Genomic DNA, 19257 nt, shown 5'->3' on the forward strand with positions numbered 1-19257 from the left:
TTTATATAGATTGTCTACAGAGTGTCTAATGAAATTTTTGTAAGTGTTAATTGCGGCTCCATCGAATCATGCCTCCAAAGGTGAGCGAGAGTCTCCTCTCAGGAATACCTCTCTGTGCGCGCAACTGTTTCACCCGACTGCCACCACTTTCGCCCCCTTCACCTGCTCCCCTTCTCCGCCTTCCACCTTCCTTCTCTCTCTCTCTATTTCTGCCCTTTCCTGTATGGAACGGGGAACTAAAGAAAATACCGGTGAAATACCGGGTGTGTCTGCGGAAGTGCATTCGAACTCAATGCACAAGTGCTTGCTGAGGGATTACTGCACCTTTCCTCTCTAATTTTTATATACTAATAGCTTCCTTAAAATAGCATGGATTCTATTGAGGCCGTCCTATTGATTGTGCCGCTTTTCTTCGTCTTCTTTTCCCAAGCTAAATTGGGCAACTTGCAGAACGTACCTCCTAAGTAGAACGTTCTTGTGGGCCAGTTGGTAGATTTGAATTAAAGGTAGAACTGCGCAAATAAGTGCGGATAAGACAAAAATGAAACCGTTCTCGTTTCTATGTTTCTGGCCATGTATTCTTGGCGAAGTTCTACCTTTTGATACCTCCTATCTACGCGGCCATGTGCGAACTCTACGGTGTACACATCAAATGTATATATCAGTGTAGGCTGATCAATACAGTAGTGCGCTTTGTTATTTAGACTAGCTTGGGCTGTATTGTCCAGGTGAAGGTGGCTCCGCAGATGCCTGATGCGTAACCCATAATTCAGCAACTCGACATTGTGCGCGCACGCGTGTTGTCGAGGAAATATGGCGCATGTTCCCAAAAATGGATGTCTCCAAAGGAGTAAGAAGAAATAGCCCTTGCTGTCAAATCTAAGATGTTTGACGGCATCCAACTCGAGACATTTTTTCCCACTTCGCAAATGGGGGCGTTTTATTCACACGTTTTCTTTTCTCTGAACCCAGGCACTGCCGTATGGGCAACGTCTCCAGGTGGCACAATGAAAAATTGCCGCCGCAGGTCACTTCAGCAGCGATAAGCATGAGGCAACAATCTAGACGATTAGAGGTGCGTTTTTTATAAGCTTCTTTGCCTAGATGCTCTTGACATAGCCCAGTCACCTGGCGCTTGATACGTGTGGCTAGATAAGTGCGTGGTAGACACTGGTACCTCGTGCCTTCAAGCGTAGGCATATGCGGCATAGAAAAGCACTATGAGACTGCTCTCTCCTTTCTGTTCCTTGCTTGGTCCTCTCGCTAGTCTGTATGTTACAGCACTGTGACTGACACGGCAAACTATCATTCGGTCTATACCAAACATTTGTCATGATAGACGTACCTGTGACGTCACGAATACTGTCGCAAATTGTTTGTGTGCGCCTTGATTGGCTAAACTGGTGATTATAAGCGACAGCTGGGGTTATTATTTGTCTGAAACGAATAAAAACAAGCTGGAAATCGTATTTTAGGAAACGCAGAGCTAATATCGACCAAGACACAGACGCGCACTGTGCGGCATTTCACCTCGCTGCTTTAGGCAAATGTACGCAGTCAACAGAGAGGATGGGTGCTCGTGTCTCGACCTATGCCTTGACTGGTGGCGTCGCAACACACATCCGGGGCCACCTCAGTGTTGCTTCCTTTGGTCACTAAGATATGGTCACTTCACTGCCGGGGAGCACTGACGTTTCGCTCCCAGCTCCGGCGTCGCCATGTGTGGTTCACGCTCGCTTCATTCGCATAGAGGAATGACGTCGCAGAAGATGCTCGGGGGAATGACGACGCTTGTAAGCGAGCGGCCAGGCTCGCAAGGAGCATAGCGGAGAAAGGGCCGCTGCGCCCCTTGGTGTGCTTTATTTACAAGCATGAGACAGTCATTTACTTGAATCTCTCAGAATTCGCGACGAATGGTCCAGCTTCACTTTAAGAACCAGTACAGCCGCTTTTACCAATCAGATAACCATCGCTTGGTTACTTCTACCCGCTTAAAATCTAAGTAACAGACGAGAGTAAAAGTGACACCTGCTGGGAGAGGGAAGTCAATAAAGTATTCAAAGTAACAGACTCAAAATAACAGAGCGCATTTTGAAGCGCACTCTAAGGGTGTGCTCGACATTAATTTTGGCAAATGGGTGTAAACAGGGGAACGTGGCCATGGCAGTTTAGGGAATACTCTTAACATGTATTGTCAATTACTGTGGTTGACCGCTATTCTGTGTGATATTGCAGGAGGTTGCTTCGGTCTCCCGTCAGGCTCATGCATTGCTCGATGCCGACGGCAATGGAGGGGGCCTCGGGCAGCAGCACAGAGAGCTCCTGCCGTGCCTTCGTCACGTGGGTGTGAGCCGGGGCACCGTCCTACTTCCCAACAGCGCCGTGACCACATCGGGTTGCGTGCGCGGGAAAGGTGGGTGTCCCAGTTGAGGAGGAACAGGAGGTCTGATACCAGAGTTGCGCCTGTGATTTGCCCATCCCCTTCCATGGCAACGTAGTCATTTTAACAGGCAAAAAAAATTACAATCGCTTAACCACAGGATATGGCCAGTGATATTATAAAAACAATTTTAATTTATTTGAGCTTAACGTCACAGAGCGACTCAGGCTATAAAGGACGCGTAGTGAAGGCCATCGGAATTTTTGACCTCATGTGGTTCTTCAACGTGCACCGACATCGCACGGTACCCGGGCCTCTAGAATTTCGCTTCCAACGAAATGCGACCGCCGCAGCCAGAAGCCAACCTGTGTCTTTCGGGTTCTAGACTATGGGGTTTAACATCGCGAAGCGACACAATACCGACAGTGAGGGACGCCCTAGTCGAGAACTCCGGATTAATTTTTGTCACCTGGGAATCATTAACATTGCATTGACTGCGTACAGAACACGGGCCGTTTTGTATTTGGCCTTCATCGCAATGCGGCTGCGGCTGACAGGATTGGATCCTGCGGCCTTGGGATCAGCAGCCGACGGCCAAAGGCACTGAGTCACTGCGGCGGGTACAGTAATATGCGTTAGCTGGTTTGTGAAGTGATTAACGCGGCGACGTCACACATGACGGTTATGCTCATGTTATGGGGAACTTAACGAGTCCCTCATAGCCTGACGGAAATTGGCTGGTAATGCATTGGGGCCCCGTACTGCACAGCGCATTTGCGGGCAGCGTCCCGAGAACGTTTGTCGTCTACTCGATCTGTCTGTGCATACGCGCAGCGTTCCGAACATGAGCCTGGGCTGCATCCATTGCCTTCCTGCAGCGCGACTAGTGTGTCTTGTAGCCACTGGCAGTTTTTATCATCATTAAAGTGATCGCAAGTGGAGGGCGGAAGCACGCCGCTGCTAACCCTTACAAAAATTGTCTACAGACAGTCTGCAGACTTCTTATAGACTCGGTTGCCTTCCTATAGCTATTCCTTTTTGTTTATACATAGTCTATTGACAAAAATCTACTTAAAGTGTATGCCCATAAACCTGTACTATATATAGGCTGTCTATAGAGTTTGTATTGCCTATAAAATGTTTGTCGTTGGATTGTCTATGGAGAGTCTATAGACTTTATAGACAGAAATTTATGAACAGTGTATAGAGTGCCTAAAAAAATTTTTGCAAGGGAATAGTGGCTGCACCGAATCATGCTACCAGAAATCAGCAAGAGCCTCTTTTCACGAACCCCTCTTTGCACACGCACACGTGCTTTCACCTCACCACCTTTGCCTGCTCCCCTTCTCTGCCTTCCACCTTCGGTTTCCTTTTATACCTTCCATTTGCCATACGGAACCGGGGACTGTGAGAAAACATCGGTGAAATGCAGGGTATAACTGCAGAAGTGCATTAGAACTCAATGCGCAAGCGTTTGCTGACAGCCTGCTTGAAGCATCTGTCCAATTTTTTGGTGCATAATGGCTTGTAATGTTTTTCTTTTTTTAACTGGGATGGTGATATGATGCATTTATTTTGTATAAGAAAATATAATTTAAAACAAAACATGCTTCCTGAAGGCTTTGGTTTGTAACATAGTGCACAAGTGATGCTTATTTTTTTTACTATGATAGCATATTGATTAGTGTAATAAAGTACGTCATGTACAGGGAACATACTACTTTTGTGTACTTTCCTGTAATTGTGTCTAAGGCAATGTACTAAGAACTGCGGCAAAATTAAATTCACATTGTACCCTGCAGTGCCTGGGCTAAATAAGATTAGCGTGCAGAATGTTCTGTCTATGCTTGAAGCCTCTGTGCATTTTTTGGAGCATAATGGCTTTCACTTGCACAGTTTAATCAATATGTTCCAATGGTTTTTTGACGGGAATGGTGGTATTATGCATTTATATTGAATAAGAAAATATAATTTAAAACAAAACATGCTTCCTGAATGAAGGCTTGGTTTTGTAACAGTGCACAACTGATGCTCATTTCCTTTACTATGATAGCTTATGGATAAGTGTAGCAAAATATGTCAAGTACAGGGAACATACATACCACTTTTGTGTATTTTCCTGTAATTGTGTCTAAGGCAATGTACTAGGAACTGCGGTAAAATTAGATTCACATTGTACCCTGCAGTGCCGTAATCACTTGGGCTATATAAGTTTAGCGTGCAGAATGTGTTGTTATCAGCCAAGTAGGTGTAATTGTTATTTGATTATTTCATCAACTAGCACATCATAGTCTGTACCTGTTCGCTTTAGTGGGTTGCTATAGCTAACAGGGCAGTCTATATACACTGCACATATGCATAAACACACCACCCATAGTACTATTATATTGTGTAGGACGACTCCAGCATTACAGCGGACGACGTGCAGAAGCTGAGCTACCACCTGTGCCACACATACGCCCGATGTGCAAGAAGCGCGAGTGCCCCAGCGACCGCGTACTACGCTCATCTGGCCACATTGCACGCAAAGCACCACATTGCCAGCAAGGTGGACATGTCCAGCTCTGTCAGCGAGTCGTTCGGGTGCAGCAGGGACGCAGTGTTGTCCACCGTCCAGTACGTGGAGGCCATCAAGGTGTGGGAGGCGCTGCAGGCCACCATGTACTTTGTCTGGAGGAGGAGCTTCTCCACTGTTGCTGCATTCCAGTTCCGGTGAGTCTGGAGGCATATTCACTCATTTCATTCATTCATTCATTCATTCATTCATTTATTCATTCATTCATGCATATAATTTGTCACTCGTAAGTGATAATTGAGTCCTTCTCATAGGCTAAATAAATGTTCTGTCTATGCTTGACGCACCTTTTAGGTAATTGGTTAGATGATGATTTGTGAGATAATGATAAAATTGGTTAAATAATGATAAACGTCGCCAACGGGGGCCCCGCAAGGGCACAAAGGCGAATGCGCAAGTCTAAATCTGTGCATGTGTGCCGGAAAACGGCCGTGGCACGTAGTGAGTGTCACGGTCGGGCGCAGTGTCGGAAAGCAGTCTGGGATGGAAAGGACATCGGGCACCCAGGAAAAATTCCTGTTCCCTGGTTGTTCTCACGCCACCAGACCGCCCACGTAGCCCTGACAATAGAGCGGAAAGAAGCCCAGACGGTGACCTTCGAGTGGAGCACCCGCCGAACGCGAGAGAACGGCTAACCCGAGTGGCCACGATATCCGCCAGCTCATTGCCGAGAATGCCGGCGTGACAAGGGACATGGAAAAGTGCGAGGGGTCTGCGCGACGCCACTGATGTAAGTGTGGCCTTTATGTGATCCACAGCCGAATCGCGCAGTTGTATGCAGCAGGTGCCGAAAGGAGCGAAGACAATCGGTATATAAATGCACCGGCGCCGTTCCCCTTCGGGAACGGACGTACTCCACCGCCTCCGTAAAAGCCACCACCTCCGGGGGCTACGGACCCGATGCACCGTCGACCCGAAAACGGCCAGCCGCCCGGAGGACTCCGCGCGATCCGGACGCCACAAAAGTGGCGCCCGCAGCTACAGAGGTGTATGCACCATCAATGTACACGTAATGCGCCGGCGACAACGCCGCAGCCATCGCCCCATCCACGTCCAACCGACGGTGCGAGAAAGCCACGACCTCCAAGGGATGCCGCGCGGCAACATCAAACGGCTGTTGGACCTCGACAGCTCGGATTAACCTTGTCCCAAAAGCGACGCCTCGGTGATGGGAAAAGAGGTGAAATTCCGCGTTTATTCTGTCGAGGTCTATCGCTTACGAAGGGGCGTGCTCAAGGATCTGCAACGCCCACGTGCTCGTCGTAGAATAGGCCCCCGCCAACGCCACCAGCGGGGACCTCTGCACAGACGCGAGGCGAGTTCAAAGACCCGAATGAGGACACTCAGTCCACCAGACGGGTGAAGCGTATGCGAGGGTCGGGAGCGCACCCGGGCGGTAAAGCGCCCTCATTCGGGCAGGCGCCGGTGTGCCGTTAATCCGCAGAAAAGTCGCAAGGCGGGCGTAGAGCGTCTCGGCACGCTCCTTGAGTCTTTCCACATGGGGAATGAACGAGAGAGTGTGGTCAAAGACGATGCCCAGCACCTTGGAGGCGGGCCTTAAAGGCAGGCGGGCACTGTCAATGCGAACTGCGGGCATGGTGCACTCCATTCCCCCCTGCGGGGGGGGGGGGGGGGGGGAGCGCACACACTGTCTTATCCCGTGAGATGGTGATTCTCACATCCCTCGCCCACGCTGCGACTCGACCGAGAGAATCTTCCGCCAAACACTCGAGCTCCTTTGTGTTGGATCCAGGCACAAGGACGGCCACGTCGTCCGCATGCGACTGCCTGGTGGTGGCGGTGGAAAATGTATTTACTGGTCAGGTTGTGGGGGACTTCGGTCTGGGAGTGGAGCCCTTAGTCCGGGGCCTGAACGGCCCTGGTGGCCACCACAGCCCTGGCGACGAGCTGATCAACCACGCCTGGCGACCGCAGGACATGCTCACAGCTACATTCGAAACGCAATGGGCCGGAAGGCTGAGGTGGTATGATTTACAGTTATATGCTCCCCGCATAGCGGGACATTGGCGCTGCAGCGAATAGGGTGAACGCGGTGGTTGCGCGCGAGGAGAGGTAACGGCCGGTCCATAAGGGTAATGAAGTGGATTCCAAGAGAAGGAAAGCGTAGCAGGGCGCGGCAGAAAGTTAGGCGGGCGGATGTACGATGGTTGTACAACAACATCGTGGATGTGCACAATATCATAGAACAATGTTGTCCGATGCAGCTATGTTGAAATTATTAAACAGGCACGCATGAACACCATTGGCCATAGCTACCTCGTGCCACATGTAGCTTATGCTTCGCGCTTCTCATTCACTGTCAGTGATATCACTCGCATTGATTCACGCAGTCATTATAACATCTAAAGTACAGCCTGTGGTTTTGTGATTGTTGTTCTGTCTTCACCACTTGCTGCCTTCTTTGAGCGTGGCTTTCTCTATTCCGTGGTTACGGTTCAACAGTAGGGATACAGAATAAAGGACACAACGCAGCTCCGTATGTCATGTTGTGTCCTTATTCAAAGTAACAGCCCGCTTTCTGAAGCGCCCTGCAACTGTGGGGCCTGCAGTAATTTTGCTAGTAGACTGTAAACAGAGGACCCCGGCTGTGGCAGTTCAGGGAACATTCTTGCATGTATTGTGATTACCGCGGCTGACCGCTACTCTGTGTCATATTGCAGGCGGCAGCTTCGGCTTCCCATCAGGCTCATGCATTGCTTGATATCGGCGCCATTGGAAGGGGCCTCGAGCAGCAGCCCAGCCAGCTCCTAGCTGCAATGCCTTCGTCACGTGGGTGTGAGCCGCGACGCCGACGCACCTCCCAACCGCCCTGTCTTCTCCGCGGGTTGCGGGCGGAAGAGATGAGGGTGCCTCAGGTGAGGAAAAGGGTGGCCGTGATTGGCTCTTGCTTTCGATGACATCGCAGTTGAAGCAAAAAAGGTTAAGGTGTGCTTTCACGCCGAAATGCGATAGCATGCATTTCGAGTTATGTTGTCTCTAATGACGGATATAACCAATCATAGACGGCATCTAAGTAATTATTTAAAATGGACAGCCAAGTAATCTTACTAAATTTGTAACTGATTAACACTTATTAGTCAATGCTTGTTAATTATTTTTTAATTATTGTTCAATTTTCATTATTATTTTGGGCGCGCAATTCTTGTTTAACCAATTTCGTGAATTTCTCGGTACCTTTTGTGCGGGCCGACGGCAAAACATTTGCTGACAAGATTAGGTGAAAACGTAATCGTTACACGCATTCATGCACTAAAATTTCGAAGTGCTAAACCCTGCGCCGTAATGTGCAGAACTCGGCGAAAGCTGTTGCCTTCTTGCTGGCTGTCCCTTCAGAACGCCTACAGTAAAGCAGCAAAGTCTGAGACCTGGATATTTTGTGCCAAAACCTTTGCTACTACCGTGCGCAGTCACGTGACGGTCACGTGTGCGGATGTCGACTGTGTAGGAGTGCACATTAAGCATCCGCCGGGACGGGCTCCCTATAAGAGCTCTTGCAGCAAAACCCGCAACTAAAAATCTGGTGTGCGTACCTAAGGCTGATCTCCCTCTTAAAGACTCCGACATTTATCTTTTCGCATCGCGGAGGGAATTATGCTGTGTGTGTTCTCTTCGGGCAGTGAAGAACGTCGTAGTTCTAACGATGCCCAGAAATATCCGTGCACCGCCCTTTTTCTATTTCGGCTTCACTGAAATACCGCGAACAAGACCGTGATTTCTGCTCTCGATAACCGAATTATATACTGCTGATGGTCATCAGTAAGACGAACATGAAATCGTGAGCATAGATTGGCTACTGACCCCGAGGTTGTGGGATATTGGTTGTCCTCCTTTGTCTTTGCGTCTATGCCACCAACTCACGTTTTCCTTTCGTTTGGGTGCCTGTCATTGTGAAACTTCTCTATCAGGGCAAGCGCAGCTACAAAGAGTGCAAAATCCTTCACTGCATGAGCTTTTTTTATCGATAGCACGCGCTCTCTTCAGCGCAGCCGCGGGAAATAAACATTTAGACATACCCACTGTGGTGATGAGGCGCAGAGCTGCGGGAAAAGAATCTACGGATACGTAAGAGCTTTCCTCACAAATAGAACGGCTACAATAGGGCTCGAGGAAATCAGGTCCAAGATCTTTCAAACGCCTATTAAGGGAACGCCGCAAGGGTCAGTGATTTCACCCATACTCATTAACATAGCAATGGTTAAGCTCGCTAGACAGCTAGAAACCATACAAGGCATAAGGCATGCAATGTATGCGGACGACATCACTGTGTGGGTCACTGAGGGCTCACTCAGCGAAAAGGAAGCGAAACTGCAGGCTGCTGCAACGTGCATTGAAACCTACGTCAGAGACAGGGGCTTGGCTTGCTCGACGGAAAAATCAGAACTACTAAGGGTCTGGCGAGGTAAACTCAACCGATCCGCACGGGAATCAAAAGAACTAAAACTAATTGTTTATCTAGAAGGGCAACTCATACCAGAAAGAACAACCATCAGAATATTAGAGATGTGGATTCAATCCAACCAAAGGTGCACGCAGGCGCTCGGACTAATACAGAACTCGGCGACACAGGTCGCCCGCATGATAACCAGGGTCTCTAGGAAAACACACGGCATGCAGGAGAGCGACACGCATAAGCTTGTAAAGAGCCTAGTGGTTAGCCGAATTACATACAGCATACTGTACTACAACTGCAACAAAGCAGAAATAAAGCTAGCGGACACGATACTTAGGAGAGCATACAAAACAGCGCTGCACCTACCGCAATCAACCTCGACGGTGAAGCTAATAGCTCTAGGTCTGCATAACACCTTTGAGGAGCTAAGGGAGGCCCAACTCGTAGCTCAGCTCCAGAGGCTAAAAAAGACCAAAACTGGGACCGAGCTGCTCAAAAGACGCGGCTACGAGGTTGCACTGTCAGAGATAAAAAGATCAAAACGAATACCCGGTGAACTCCGGCAAACAATTAGAGCAGTACCAATTCCCAAAAATATGGATCCGAACCTGCATAAAGAGCGACGAGCAGCTAGGGCACAGTATGTGCAACAGAACCTAGCCAACAAAGAAAACATTACGTACACGGATGCGGCTGCATACGGAAGAACTAGACAACATAACAGAAATAGAGCGGTTGCAACGGCAATTAATCATGAGCTCAAAGAAATAGCCAGCGCAACTATCAGGGATGGCACGATTGAGGAGGTCGAAGAGGCTGCCATTGCCCTAGCGACGGCAGAGGGCTACCGTTCTCAAAGGTTCCTAATAATTCTAACAGACTCGCAAACAGCGTGCAGAAACTACATGAATAGCAAAATAGGGGGACAGCGCTCCACATCCTAAAGACAGCCAAATTACCGCCGAAGGAAAAACAATTGCAACACATAATAATGTGGGTACCGGGACACACAGGCATCGCAGGGAATGCCGAGGCGGATAGGAGAGCTCGAGAGCTTACAAACCTAGCCTCCTACCAAACCAGCCTCGAGCAGCCTGATGCAGAACCAGTACCCTTAGCATACTCAGAAATTCTGAATTACTATAAGGGGGTTCAGGATTAGATATCCCCCACCACACAAAAATCTCCACCAGCAGGAAGCGGTCTATTGGAGACAACTACAAACGGGAACTTTCCCGAATCTAAACATACTAAGCAAGATCCACCCAGGGCTATATAGCAGCAAATGCCCGTGGTGCGAGGACAAAGCCACAATAATTCATATAACATAATGTGAAAAGAGGACAAAAGCGGCTGCAATAAACAGAATCCCGAGAGCGGAGTAGTGGGAGAGGATGCTTTCCAGCGAGGATCCGGCGGTCCAGGCAGGACTGGTCCGGAAAGCCTACCTGGCGGCAAGACTCAGTGGGGCCCTGGACTAGGGGCTCCAACCCTGCCACAAGAGCCACAGACCACATCAAAAGATGTGAAGAGTGTCTCTACACCGAGACCCACCCATATATTTCAATGATAAAAGTTATTACTACTACTTCCCCTTCTAAATTTCTTCCTTCACAGGTCTGGCCTGGCAGCTTCCCCACTGTGCCCTTCTTGTGCCGAACCTGAGACAATAGATCACTTCCTGCTGTTGTGCCGCCGCTTCTCTCATTTGAGGAAGCATCTTTTGCAAATACCATTTCATCAACGGGGCTTGCCTGTTTCCTCCGCGGTTGTTGTTTCCATTGGCGCTTCTTTGCTAAAACGAAGCGACAGGAGTGTGCGCTCTGCTGTTCAAAATTTTTTTTCAAGAAACGCGGCGACTCGCATTATAATTTCTTTTTCCCGCTCTCAGTCAGTACGACACTGAAACATTACAGGCATTGTAGAATATTATGCACATTAAACCATTGTCCCGTCTTCGATCTGTAAGTTAACAGGACCCCTGTCCTTCCCTCTTCCAAACTATCAGACTGCATACTATTACCACTCCTTTTTTCATCAAAACTTTCCTGTATCCAGTAATTAACCGCCTGTGTCTTCGCCACTCCCCCGTAGTGGGTATGTGCCAGCAACGTCTGAGGCCTTCCTTCCTTCCTTCCTGCAGGGCCCGTTCTCTGCCGTGAGCGTTTTAAAGCATCCTCAGTCCGAGGCTGCTGCGGTGGATGCCCACCGAGGGCCAGGCGGATCCACCCAGGGGACTGAGTCGGCGCCGCCCTTGTCTGCACCTCCGCAAGGATCGTTCCCACAGGGCATCCAGGATGGTGTGTGCCCAACGACGACGCAGCTGCTCCCTGCCACCACCAGCACCAATGGCGCAGCCTCCTGCTCCACCAGCAACGGCCACGGTGATGCCACAGCAAGTCTCCCCAGCACACGCACCCGGGCTCCCTCCAAAAATACGCCGGCCGCAGACATCTCCTCGAGGAGGTTCACTCACCTCCGGGGGAAAATCATCGGCACGGCCGCCATGGAGCGCGATGAGGAGTGGCAACGAGTGCTTGACAAAATGTTCTTTGAGGAACTCCGAGATGAGCTGGACCAGTGCAATCTTGAAGGCAGCTGACGGGCCGGCCATTAACCCACGCGGCGATGTTTCTGCTGGAACTAGTCTGCTTGGTATACGGAGTCGCACCTACCTGAGTCATCGTTTATGGATGGACGGGCCCAGTTAAGAGCACTGGGAAGAAGCATGATCAAGAAAGGACTCGGTGCCACGTGTCGCCAGGGTACAAGATAACCTGTCGCCGCCAAGGTGAAGCTCAGTCTGATTTCAATAAACGCCAATTATTATTTTTAAACAATTTTCACCGCCTTTCTGCGTGTATTTTATGCGCTCCGCGTCCGCGTGCTTCTGTGCTCACCGGTGGCATGTTGTGGTCTTACAAGGATAGTGGGTTGTAGTGCTTCTGCCGAGATTGTGATCTCGTGGTTTCTTGTGTCACTGTCCATATAGAGCGTTTCACCGAAAAAAGATCGTAGCTAGGCACTAACCACACGCAGCTACGATAAGGCACGCACTTGACATGTCTTGCCCGAACCGCGTCGTAAGGACAGGGATAAAGGAGGGAGTGAAAGAAGAAAGAGGAAAGTGAAAATTTGATTTTGATGACAGGCGCGGCGCAGCGGCGGAACACCTGTGGCTCGGCGCTACCAATAGCTAATACTAAAGCTGACCTGATTTTCAGCGACTCTAAAACAGGCATTCGGAATTTGGCGAGGGGCAGATATATCTCTGTCAGCGTCAAGGTTGCTAAATCGGGCAACGGGGCCAGGGACTACGGAGGTGGAAATTGTCTGGGTACCGGCACACCCTGGGAACGGTGCTGCTCACATGAGTGCTTTAGGTTTCGTCAGCCAAGCAGGTGAGCCAGACGTTTCGGGGAGGTCCACGAGAAATGGGCTTTTTGTCTTTTCACAACATTACTAACCATTACAATCTTGAGCGGAGAATTTACCCGCCCCCGGACAAGCAATTGGTGAAGGCGCAGGAAAGCGTCTTGCGAAAATTGCAGACGAGATCTTTAACTTATACGTGTTAAACAAAATCTACCCGTACGTTCAGCCGAAATGCAAATGCTGTCAGGAACTGGAAAACTATGACAACATATTATGTAGCTGTAGCATGGCGCCGCCACCGGCGGATATTAAGCGTGATCATTCTCTCGAGCAGTGGGAGGCAGGCCGTGTTGGCCAGCTCAAACCCGGTCGTCCGGACCAGGGCCGTGGAGTGGGCCACCCAGGTCGCCGTCAGCCATAGGTTGATTGTCATCTAGCACGGAATCGTCCGCACATGCGTTCTGACGAAAATGAAGTTTTTCCATCCATGTGGCTCGGGGCAACTATTGACTAGCGACGCTTACCCGAAATGCACCGCTGACTAGAGAGAGAAAAATGAAATGAACAATGTTTTTTTTGGAGGGGGGAGGAAATGGCACAGTATCTCACATATCGGCGGACACCTAAACCGCGCCGTGAGGAAAGGGATAAAGGGGAGTGAAAAAATGAAGAGGTGCCGTGGAGGAGGGCTCCACAATAATTTTGACCACCTGGGGATCTTTAACGGGCACTTACATCGCACAGCACACGGGCAATTAAGCGTTTTGCCTCCATAAAAACGCAGCCGCCGCGATAGAGTTTGAATCCGAGAACGTGATCCTGGTCAGTGCCCGAGCGCCCTAACCACAGAGCCACCATGGAGGGTCAACAGGGAACATGCCAAAACTAATTTCGTATCAGAGCCTGGCAAACCCCTCAGTCTGGGAGATATGCGACCTATATCCCTAATCTCATGCGCCGGAAAAGACGCGGGTTCGATCCCGGCCGCCTCTGTCGAATTTCCATGGAGGTCAAATGTTGGAGGCCCATGTGCTGTGCAATTTCAGTGCACGTTGAATAACCCCAGGTTGTCAAAATTCCGGAGCCATTTGCTACGGCATCCCTTATGACCTGAGTCGCTTTGGGACGTTGATTCTCTATAAGCTATAAACCGTAAACTTTTGGAGCATGTCCTCAACATGCTGAGTCGATACATGGTCGACCAACGGCTGTCCGCACACCATGCTCGGCTATCGGTTTTGAGGAAAGGAAATAGCGCTATAACTCTCTCAGTTCTCGATGGATACCTGAACCGCCCCTTGAGGAGAGATAGGAACGTGGGAGTGAAAAAGAGAAAGATGTGCTTTAGTGGAGGGCTCCGGAATAATTTGGACCACCCGTGGATCTTTAACGTGCACTGACATCGCACAGCAGACGGGCGCGTTCTGCGATTCGCATCCACCGGAACGTGGCCGCCGCGGATGAGGTGTGGAGCTTCACTACGACGCCTCTTTCTCTCTCTTCCTTCTTTAACTCTCTCCTCCATCCCTTCACTCACTGCGTGGTTCGGGTAGCTCGGGTGTCTGCTAGATGTGGGGCAATTATTCCTTTCCTCAAGCCAGTTTCCCTTAAAGAAGGGAAGCAAGGATGTGGAACCGAAGACTGACGCAAGAGAGAGCATGAGACGTAGTAAAAGAAGCAAGGGAATCACGTGATCGAGCGGTGCTTCGCTGACGTGGCCTTCCTTCCCACAATGCAACCTGTGCGACAGCCGCTGAACCAGACGCGTCTGCAATGTCAAACCAGGAGGAGGCCAGCGCGCATTGTCCGGGGCCCGATGCCAGCCTTCATTGAAAAAGGCGCTTAGGGGATTCCCGGAAGCTACCAGAGACACTGAATGTGGAGGATACCTGGGGCTAAAGATGAGACCTGCAGCTGCTTTCCACAGAAGCAGTTAGTGCTGTGGTTTGACACGACATCGCAAAAGGTGAGGACTCCAGGGTCCACAAGTAATGGGAAATGATATCATCAACAAGGTGGGCCCGCAACGAAAGGAGGTTACTCCGGGGAAGTATGGTTTGGGCGTCTGGGAACCATTCAGCAGCCTGCATTTTCGCCTGCTGCGTTTCAGAGTTAGGTGTGCTTCTCTGCTACTTTAGCCGATGAACTCTCTGCGTCTGTCTTTGTCTATGGCCGGTAAGAAAATGTAGCCTGCATTTGCGGGTGCGACCTGATTCTGGAATGCGTGCTTCAGCTGCGAGCTATTTTAACGGGGGTTCGAGGCTTTCGTTAAGCCTAACGGCTTAAAGCGGTGAGAGATGGTGGCGATTCACTTTCCCGCATGGTCGGGTAGGCTATTAGCCTCTAGAGGCCTAGCGTCGAGAACCGCCGCGTTCATGAGACGCCAGAAACGCTGCCCGTCGGTGTGCGCCTGTAGAACTTCGTGTTTCAACATAGCAATAGGATGGAATATGTGTTTCGTACGCTGCAGCCTCTGGCCAGGCCTTTTCCTGGACGCTGGGTTGCCCCGCCGCTCCGTGGGCCGAGTGGTTCAGATTGTGCGAGATTTTTACGACTGAATCCTGCTCCTCTATAGGTCGCTCCTTAAATACAGACGACCTTCATTATATGCACTGTCAGGGAGAAGAGTGTAAGTGCATTTAATATGAAATAGCGGCTGAAACGCCCGTCGTCCGGTTGGGAAGACGGCGACGCCGATGCATGGAAGGCGTACGACGCTGTTGCCACGGCCGTTGCATGAGTCGTTTCCATCACCGCGGTTTGTGAACAGCGGCGGCTGTTCCAACGAGGCCATTAAGTAATTCAGTGCACTGCTGTGCCCGTGTAGACGACTAATACGTCTCAGGCGTTTCATAGTAGCGTGCCGGGGAGTGACTGGTGCTGGATGGATCCCGTTCTCGGCGGCCGTTCCCATTACACTGCATACTGAGCAGACGGCTAAGTTCGCGGGCGTCTCGATATGATCTGCTCCCTGTATTGGTTGTCTCGCTGTCGCCGCAAGTGATGGGGACGCATGTCCAACATTCTTGGGCAGAAATTTTTAATACAGGAAACTTTAAGGTACTGATATAGACATATTGCGGGTATTCGTCCATTCTTCCTATATGTATCAAAATCATTATGTTTCCGTCGCTCACATCGAGCACATATAACTGCCATAGAAAACAGATGGGGGAACGTCTTTGACGACAGCAAAAACGTTTAATAGCTAACAAATCGTGCAGTCGTCGAGTGTGTGCGTCTTTTCGCTGTGTTCGTTTTTTTACTGTTTTTTGTTCGTGAACGTGTACCAACTGACCCAGATTTACACTCTACTAAAATTTAAGCTTGTCAATGCGAGGTCTGCGGATGTATTGATGGTTATATAGTTAAATCTTACAATGTACGTAAATATTGCCTCCACCGAAACGCTGCCGCCGCGGTTGGGTTCGAAGCCGGGTACTCCGGATCAGCAGCCGAGCGCCCTAACCACTGAGCCACCGCGGCGGGGGTGAGCATGCAATGTCAATTGAGACGGAGACGGGGGTTGAGAATGGAACGCCACTGACTGAAAGTGAAACGCTGTCTCCTGAAACAGACACTATCGAATTTTGAACGCTGCCGACAGTGATTAGGACAAATTGCCGGGCTAGTTGGTAATGATCCATTCTTGTTGACAGCGCGTTAAAGCGTCCTCTGTGTTTCTTCTGTCCCTGTGCTTTAACGCGCTGTCAACTTGCATTGAAACGCTGCCAATCTGGAACAGAACGCTCACCTATCCTCTCTTCCTGTCCCCTCACCTCTTTCATTTCATTTCTTCATTCTGCCTGCTATCCTTTATTTCCGCTGCCCCAGCTCAGGTGCTTCAGTATCGATGGCAGATGTCGGGGTTAGCAAAAATCTTTTCCTTCCTTTTTACAATTATTTTTAATAAACCCACTACCACCAGTCCATGTTTTAAACATAAGTAACACCTAGGTATATAACCGACTCCACCAGCGGAATTGGAGTGGAGCGGTATACTAGCGAGATCTACAAATGAGCGTCGGGCGGAAATACCAGCACGCCACATTTGCTGACATTAAGTGATAAATAAATTTGGTTAAACAAGACTTCAATAGCATTCAGGTATGTCTGCAAACACTCGTATAGTGCATGAATATCATTTGCTGATACGAAAAAAAGCTTTATCATCTGCGTATGCATAAACTGCAATGTCTGGATGAATGGGTATGTCCCGAACCAATATGTTGAAAAGCAGTGGAGACAAAACAGATCCTTGCGGCATACCTCTTGATTAAACATAGGTACTAGAACAGAAAGATCTGTCTGTACAGAAGAAAAATCTATCTTTTAAGAATTCACAAATATGAGCATAGATGTAGTGCGGTGGATGTAGCTGAGCAAGATTGTTAATAAGGACCGTGTGTTCAACGCTGTCATAGGCCTTAGCAACATCAAGTGTCAGCAAGGCCGCAACTTCTGTCTTGCGCATTGATAGTCGTATTCGGCTCTCAAGATCCACATGCGCGGACCATATGGAACAACCGCGGCGAAAGCCAATGCGGAGCTGAGGTCGTTAACGTGATGAACATGCTCTGTGAGACGACTGTGTACTACTCGTTCTATTAGCTTTACTAAATTTGAGGTTAAAGCAATCGGCCGAATATTAACTGTCTAAATAATAATACTAATAATTGGTTTTGGGGGAAAGGAAATGGCGCAGTATGTCTCATATATATATCGGTGGACACCTGAACCTCGCCGTAAGGGAAGGGATGAAGGAGGTAGTGAAAGGAAGAAAGAGGTGCTGTAGTGGAGGGCTCCGGAATAATTTCGACCACGTGGGGATCTTTAACGTGCACTGACATCACACAGCACACGGGCGCCTTAGCGTTTTTCCTCCATAAAAACGCAGCTACCGCGGTCGGGTTCGAACCCGGGAACTCCGGATCAGTACTCGAGCGCCCTAACCACTGAGCAACTGCGGCGGGTGAATATTGTCTAAATGAAATCCATTCTCTGCATTTCAAAAGTAAAATTATTTTCGCAATTTTCCAACTGTAAGGAATCCAAGAGTTTTCCAATGACGCATTTACAATATCCAGAAGGTGAGTTGGAAAGTATTGCGCTAAAATCTTTAACATGCCCACAGTAACCCCATCAGATCCCGGGGCAGCAGACTGCATCGAGGAAACAATTAGAAGGAGTTCCGACATGTCCACCTCGGGATAGTCCAAGCTGGGGGTGAGAGTGTGCAAAGGTTCCGTTTTCTGCACTTGGAAACGTAAAGCCAGCCCCTGAGCGATACGTTCAAGGTGTTGCTTAGCTTCCTGCGTAGACAATACCATTGACTTTATGCGGTTGGAGGCCGGAGATTTTGTTATTCTGCGCCATGAATCTATATAGCGCCTTCTTATTCTGAGGTTTAGAGGAATATGTTTTTAAATTTTGATTATAATATTCCTTTGCTTTTTTAACAGCTCTTTTGAAAGATGCAGAGTAGAACTTATAATTTATCCAATTAGCTGGGCTCTGATTATAGAAAAGGCTTCTCCATGCCGCTTTTCTAAGGCAATAAGCTTTCTCACACTCCTCCAACCACCAAGGATACGGCTGTCTGGCAGGGGCAGTAGCGCACACAGAGAATACAGAGCTCTCAGCAGCATCCTGCAGAAAAGAAATTGCCCGCTGAGCTCTTTCTGCTCGACCTGAGCTAACTATGGAGGGAAGCGAGGCATAATAATAATAATAATTATTGGTTTTCGGGGAAAGGAAATGGCGCAGTATCTGTCTCATATATCGTTGGACACCGAACCCCGCCGTATGGGATGGGATAAGGGAGGGACTGAAAGAAGAAAGGAATAGGTGCCGTAGTGGAGGGCTCCGGAATAATTTCGACCACCTGGGGATCTTAAACCTGCACTGACATCGCACAGCACACGGGCGCCTTAGCGTTTTTCCTCCATAAAAACGCAGCCGCCGCGGTCGGGTTCGAACCCGGGAACTCCGGCTCAGTGGTCGAGCGCCCTAACCACTGAGCCACCGCGGCGGGTGGGAAGCGAGGCAGATATCAATTTTTTACACGTAATTTTTTATACGTAATTTTTATACGCCGGAGCTCTCTACTACAGCACATATTTCTCTTTTTCACTCTCCAGTCAAGGCGCGGTTCAGGTGTCCATCGAGAACTGAGAGAGGTATTGCGCTATTTCCTTTCCTCAAAAACCGATAGCCGAGCATGGAGTGCGGAAAATCGTTGGTCGGCTGTATATCAGCTCAGCATGTTGAGGACGACATGCTCCAACAGTTTACGGTTTACAGTTTATAGATATTTAACATCCCAAAGCGACTCAGGTTATGAGGGATGCCGTAGCGAAGGGCTCCGGAATTTTGACCACCTGGGGTTATTCAACGTGCACTGACATCGCACAGAACGTAGACGTCTAACATTTCACCTACATCGAAATTCGATACCCGCCGCGGTGGCTCAGTGGTTAGGGCGCTCGGCTACTGATCCGGAGTTCCCAGGTTCGA

The 19257-nt window shown here is 49.4% G+C and overlaps 1 protein-coding gene across 3 annotated transcripts in view; it reads left to right on the plus strand.

Moving 5' to 3' along the window:
* Window positions 1–19257, plus strand: part of LOC144101349 (uncharacterized) — a 145358-nt gene that overhangs the window by 26578 nt on the left and 99523 nt on the right. For all 3 annotated transcript variants that reach the window (XM_077634460.1, XM_077634459.1, XM_077634458.1), the window contains 3 exons: window positions 973–1075; window positions 2236–2413; window positions 4776–5092. In XM_077634460.1, coding sequence (XP_077490586.1) covers window positions 973–1075; window positions 2236–2413; window positions 4776–5092 — 598 coding nt within the window. The remainder of the gene's footprint in view (window positions 1–972; window positions 1076–2235; window positions 2414–4775; window positions 5093–19257) is intronic.

Source organism: Amblyomma americanum, chromosome 8 (assembly GCF_052857255.1).
Source record: "Amblyomma americanum isolate KBUSLIRL-KWMA chromosome 8, ASM5285725v1, whole genome shotgun sequence".
Classification (NCBI taxonomy): Eukaryota; Metazoa; Arthropoda; class Arachnida; order Ixodida; family Ixodidae; genus Amblyomma; species Amblyomma americanum.